General features: G+C 48.3%; 1 protein-coding gene across 1 annotated transcript; it reads right to left on the reverse strand.

The window, feature by feature from the left end:
- Positions 1–2,856: 2,856 nt before the first annotated feature.
- On the reverse strand, positions 2,857–5,771 carry LOC129684551 (granzyme B(G,H)-like). The gene is made up of 5 exons (XM_055617767.1): positions 5,678–5,771; positions 4,490–4,640; positions 3,919–4,054; positions 3,529–3,789; positions 2,857–3,000 (listed from the first exon to the last, which is right to left on the reverse strand). The coding sequence occupies exons 1-5, from the start codon at positions 5,730–5,732 to the stop codon at positions 2,857–2,859; spliced, it is 747 nt and encodes a 248-aa protein (XP_055473742.1). The 5' UTR covers positions 5,733–5,771.
- Between the last annotated feature and the right edge of the window lie 322 nt (positions 5,772–6,093).

Genomic DNA, 6,093 nt, shown 5'->3' on the forward strand with positions numbered 1-6,093 from the left:
CACACACACACACACACACACACACACACACACACACACACACACACGGCAGGAGGAAGAGGGGGAGGGAAGACAGGAGGAAGAGAGAGGGGTGTGGAAGGAGAATTGGTAATGGTATGGTGTGAGGCTTTGAAACGTGTTTCCTCCATCAAGGCCATACATCCTAAAACTATCCAAACAGGGACATCCTCATTAAAATATGTACCAAAGAAAGGTGGCATGGGACACACATACGGAAGGAAACCCTGTATCTGCTCTAGGTCCACAGAAGGTGATGCTGGTTGATGCATATCGTCTGTGAGGACAAAGGAGGTTTAGCAGCACAATCTCCCCAGCACAAGCCAGGAAGATCTTATGCTTTGTGTGTCCTTCAGGGATATCTCACAGTTTCCCCTGGCTGTGCTGAGACTGCAATAGCTGGAGGAGCAGAGAAGTTGGTTCTTGGTGAGTTGAAGCATTTCCTTTCCTAGGTTCATTAAAGTAAGTACAGAGATGTCGAGAGAAGAGAGTATGCTCTTTTGCAAATGGTGAGGACTGAGAGCTACTTCCATAGGGCAGAGACATCTGAAGCAGTCTGTATTTCCCTGTCTCTGAGTCTATCCAAGTACATGCTCCTGAGCAGCAAAGCAAGGTGCTCTGAGAACCTTTCTATCACCATGCAGCTGTGGGAGGACAGGGGTTTTCTGTCCGGGGGGAAGTCAGGCCATGGGCTCATCTTTTGTGTGGGATGCCAAAATTATTGGTTGTAGAGTACATGACATGAAGGTCACTGTCAATCGGTGGCGAGGGGTCCTAGGCTCAGTTTAGGAGCTGTCCTAACATCTCGGTGTTGAGGTCAGTTGATAGGGTCAGTTTGCTACTTTTTGGAAGACATGTATTTATCTGCTCTCTAAAGCAAACTCAATAATGTATTTTATTACATGTAATAAATAATATAGTTATTGCACAAATTTAAAACCATAGAACCACTGCCTACAAGTAAATATAACACCTAAACTGAACACATATGTGACTGTATGATTTTTCAACACACATTTTTCTTTGATTCTGCACTCTTTTTTGTTTTTGTTGTCTACAATGAGAAAGGTCCTTAGAATGTCTCCAAGGCAAGGTTTGATTTCCGGTTACCTTTCAGAAACTTGTGGCACCAACTTCTCTTCCTATATGCCTTTAGTTTAGCATGGTGGTGCAAACTTTAATCCCAGCACTCTTGAAGGCAGAGGCAGGTGGATCTCTGTGAGTTTGAGGTCAGTCTGGTCTCCAAAGCGCATCTGGACAGCCAGGGCTACACAGATTAACCTTGTCTCAAAAAATCAAGCCAAGAAAAAAGAAAAGCATGCCTTTGAAAATTATGAGATCCAAAGGCAAACTTTACTTCCTCTCACAAAAGAATGTATCACAGTGTCTACCAGGGACAGGAAGGCGTTATGCTATAGCTGTGTGTCATGTCATCTCTAAAATATCTGATGTGACAAGACCCTGAAGTCAGGGCTGCTTTTATTTTAATTAAGTTAAACCAAGCATTTTTAAAGCTTGTTTGTGTTGAGACAGTTTCTCTGTATATAAATGGCCCTGGGCTCTGAGTTTGCTGTCCCTGGGCTCACATAGATCTTCCTGAATCTGCCTGCTAAGTGCTGGATTAAAGATGTGAGCCCCAGGCCTGGCAGCTTGAATTTTTTAAAGCAATATAAACCCAACACAGAGAGATGTTTTTTATCATCATCATCATCATCATCAACATCATCATTATTATTTTTAACCTAAGCCACACATTCTGCATACAGTCTTATGCCATGAACTTTCTAATGCGGAGAAGCCCAGAAATTCTTGGAAACTATGTTTCCAGCAGTCATCATGAATGTCTAAATACTAGAGGTACTTCATTTTTTCATTTTTCTTTTCTCTTCTCAGCCTCCTTGATTCACATTTAATTCTGTTTCTGAATTATGCTTTTGAATATGAGGATCTCTTACGACTTAAATCTGCGTGAGGACTGTTTCTGCTGCCTTTTCAATACAACCAGTTTAAATACAACCAGGCTGGCTACGATGTGTTATCCTCTCAATTGCCGTCTCCCCAGAGAAAAACACTGCTTTTCTGAATAGTGTGGACTAGAAGCTACGTGACTGAAGTAATTTTCAAACCTCATACCCCTCAGTGGTATGAACCACATGCTGCTTTGGGTGTCCTAGGTAGGAGGAAAATAGGCAGGAATGTGCTTAGCCCTGTATGGTCTAGAAAGCTCAGAAGTTGCCAGACTCATCTGAGTAGGGATGAAAGAGAAGGGGGTGGAGCAAGGAGGCTGGAGGAAGCCTGGCCCTGTTTCTAGAGGAGGACAGGGAAACTACTGCTAGATGAGAAACAGGTTTGACTGAAAGAGCTGTCCCCTTAAGGGAGGCCTTGGTGAAGCCTTGGGAGAGAGATAGCCTGCCCAGGAAGGACCATCTCCATGTGATTTCAGCTCTGTGTTCTGTGTCTCCAGAAAAAAGGTGCTTTTCCTCCCCTCTCTGTCATATGGCACAGAGGAGGTGACAGTTCACTGTGAAACCCAAGCAAGAGACCCCCACCATTTTTCCTAATGGTGTTCAGCTTTAGGTCTGTGAGAACAGCAGGCACTGAAGAGAATGGGACAAGCAAAAATGAGCTGGATTTCAGAAATATGTGTGTATGGGGTGAGCAGAAGAAGTGTGCCATTGGGCTCGCTAGCATAGCGCTGGCCCCTTTGAATGGACATGAAACCAGTTTTTTCATCTGCAAAGACCTTTATTCACTTGTTGGCATCTGTCCTAGAGCAATCCTGGACTCAGCTATAGGGAAGATGGGTAGTCAGAAAGGGAGCCAGTCTGCTTTTTGTAGTTAGCTGCGTTTCATGGTCTTCTTTATCCAGGATAGGAAACTTGAGACTCTGGTGTAGACCCGCGGAGGTGAACCATCTCCTTTCCCATAGGAGACGATGCCTGCGGCCACTTTGTGGCACACGAGAGGCCCTCCAGAATCCCCCTGTGAATTGAGGGGAACACTTGAACTGCGCTGTCGTTCACCCTAATCCCAACCTCCCACTCATGTCAAGGCTTCTCTCAGAGAAGCATGACTCATACACTCTGCCTGTGGGAGGCCAGAGGGCAGGCCTGGGGCCCCTGGGCTTCCCAGCTCTGACTGTGGACATGGACTTCACCTCCCTCCTGAGGCCGGCCTCTGCCCTTCCCCCAGGTCTGTGATCCACTCTCCATGAAGGTGTGTGGGACCCTCATTACCTGGTTGTGGCTAGGACACACTCCGGGAGCACAGCTTTGCAAAGCCTGGGCCTGGAAGGCAGGCGTTGTGTGTCACACACCCTTTTTTATACAAGCTGCCTTCAGCAGAGGCTCCTTGTCAGCTCAGGATGCCCTAGGCAGTTCCTGGTTCCTGCTGTTCCCAGGGAGAAAGATCTCAGCCAGTGGGCAAAGGAGTCCCTTGGTGTTTGGTCTCTAGGTCCCAGATTCCTTTTCCCCTTCTACTAAGCCCAGAGTGGAGAGCAATCCCACTTACCCTAAAGGAAGCATTCTTGATTTCTGGGTTCCCTGCACATATCTCAATGGTTTTCTCGTAAGAACCTGGAAAGCGGGACTCACACTCCTGATCCTTCTGTACCGTCAGCTCCACCTCTCGTAGTGTCTCTGATGCTTTGCCCTTTGGCTCTGTCCATCCCCAACCAGCCACAGAGCACACATCCTCGGGCTTCACATGGACGTTGCACCTGGGCAGGTTGAGGGGCTTCACAGCTCTAGTCCTCTTGGCCTTTTCCTTCAGCTGTTGGGCAGAAGAAAGAGTCTACTCATGGCCTGATGGGCTGAGACACTTTGAAAGGAAAGGTGTAAGCGATGCTAAGAGAGGAAGGATAACAGAAGTGAAAATCCCTAACCAAGAGCAAGGTCTCACCTTTAACAGCATGATATCATTGTAGAAGACCTTAGAATTATAGTCCGGGTGGGGAATGGCTTTTTCCACAGGGATGACCTGCTGCGTCTTCTCCTGTTTCTTGATGTTGTGGGCCCCCAGCACGACTGTCATTTTGCTGTGCAGAGAGCAGAGTGGACTTGAGAGATGTGGATTCAGGAAGAATGCCCCTCAGGCAGAGTAGGCAGGTGGGACTCTAGCTGAGGGGACTTGAGGACGCAGGAGGGCCTCGGTGTCTGACCTACTGCTCTCTGCTTCTCAAGGACATGAGACTCCTGGAGCCTCCCTCTTGCTTCTAGGCAAAATTCCAAAGTTTGCATTGACTCTTAATGTGAACTGTCATGTCAGCCACTGCTTTAGTTTGGCCAGTGCAGGTGATCAGCTCAAGGGTGTTGCTGGCTCTGCCCTCTCACCCTTTCACCTCAAATTTCTCTCTTCTCAGACTTCCATTTTCACAGTCCTGCCTTCTAGTGAGCTCTCAGGGGAGCCCCCACAATGAAGGACAGAAGATCCTGTGGGTGTCATAGAAAATGTGGGGGAGCTGTTTCCTCACCTTCCCCTGCAGTGAGCAGCTGTCAGCACGAAGTTGTATCGAATCAGGAAGCCTCCGCAGGTTGTGTTGCCCCCATTATCTCTCATAATTTTAACAAGTGCCATGTAGGGGCGCGAGTGGGGTGTGACCTCGTGGCCTCCAATGATCTCCTCTGAAAGAAAAGGCTAGAATATGGGGTGTCTGGAAGCAGCAGATAAAGTCAAGAGAAAGATCTATGAAGGGGGTGATTGGGGATGATATCTACAGTCCCCAAGGCTGCTGCAGGCAGGATTTCTTGCACATGGAATAATCTTTGCTGAATCTTGAGCCTCAGAGCCCTGCTCTGAGAAGGGGTGGGCATCATTGTTCTCCAGGCCCTGCTTTACAAATGCATGGAGGGATAAGTTCAGTCTTCATCATGCTGGGGGCTGAGGGACCCTGGGTGGCCTGCTGTTGGTTTTCCTTTGGTAGTGAGTCACTCTCACCCCTCTAATCTTGATTGGTGTCATTTCCTCACCTTTTACCCACAAGCCCTATGGAAGTGGATTTTCTAAGAGTCTCCTGTTCTGGTGCCCAACACATCTTGGGCTCTCAGTAAAGGCTTTTGGCTGCATGGCTGAGTGACTTCTGGTTATCCAGAGAGCTGGTGGTGCAGGGCTGTGGGGTTTCAGAGCCTGGGGGACATTGGAGCAGTGCTCGGGGAGGGATGGGAACAGCTGGGGCCTTACAGGAAGAGGTGGAGAGGCACCTACAGCTCAGAGCTAGTGCAGTGTGCAGGGCAGGCTTCTAGGCACCCTGGGCTCTTTCTTCAGAAGGTTAATAAATGATGCTCAAGTTCTTGAGCTGGTGGCCTCACCCGCTTGCATGCTGCTCCTTAAAGCTGCCCTTTCCCTGGGCTCAAGTAAGTTAGTGATGTAAATTTTGTATCTTTGCAGTCTCTGTCACATCTTTTTCTAAGGATGATACAGTCTCCAGGTTGTGAAGAAAAGCTGGGCAAAGCTAGCTCCTATTACGTTTTTCTGAGAGCACCTCCCTTTCTCAGACCTTGTGGCAATATGGCCAGTGTCAAGTTTCCAGGTCTGGGTTTGGCATGGGACCTGAGCTTCAGAAAGCTGCTGGGTGCAGTCAGGACAATTCCTGACAACTGCTGGGCAGAAGGACAGCAGAGGGGTCATGGATGGCCGCTCTGGGACAGGGGTGTTCACTCACCTGCACCAGCTCCAAGTGGCAGGAGAAAGGTCAGGAGAATCAGGACTGGAGGCATCTTCCCAGAATGGCTGCTCAGGCAGAGGAGGGCAGAGGAGACCCAGCCCTGGGAAGGGGATGAAGCAGGTTTGTGCTCAGTGGGCTCACAGGCATTTTAAAGCTGTGCACCTCGGCTTCTGATTGGCGTCACTTTACTGAAGGACGTTTTCTGGTTTGGGTAAAGATGACACTGTCACCACATTCACCTCCTATGAGCTAAGCTGGGGTAAAGTCCAAGAATGTAGACAGTGTGGAGGCTGTGGTTGAGGAGGCCTGAGACCCCAGGAAGTCCACAGTGACTGCACTGCGAGAAAAGTGTTCTTTCTTTCTTCCTTCTTTTCTTTCTTTCTTTCTTTCTTTCTTTCTTTCTTTCTTTCTTT

This window comes from Psammomys obesus, unplaced genomic scaffold, assembly GCF_907164565.1.
Source record: "Psammomys obesus unplaced genomic scaffold, mPsaObe1.curated_primary_1811, whole genome shotgun sequence".
NCBI classification, from domain to species: domain Eukaryota; kingdom Metazoa; phylum Chordata; class Mammalia; order Rodentia; family Muridae; genus Psammomys; species Psammomys obesus.

Excerpts from the sequence above, each read along its gene's own strand:
- LOC129684551 (XM_055617767.1), bottom strand. The coding sequence starts at position 5,732 with ATGCCTCCAGTCCTGATTCTCCTGACCTTTCTCCTGCCACTTGGAGCT. Across the intron at positions 4,055-4,489 it reads GCTGCTCACTGCAGGGGAAG|CAAAATGACAGTCGTGCTGG; the intron begins GTGAGGAAACAG and ends CTCTCTGCACAG. Across the intron at positions 3,001-3,528 it reads TCAAGAATGCTTCCTTTAGG|GGGGATTCTGGAGGGCCTCT; the intron begins GTAAGTGGGATT and ends CTCAATTCACAG.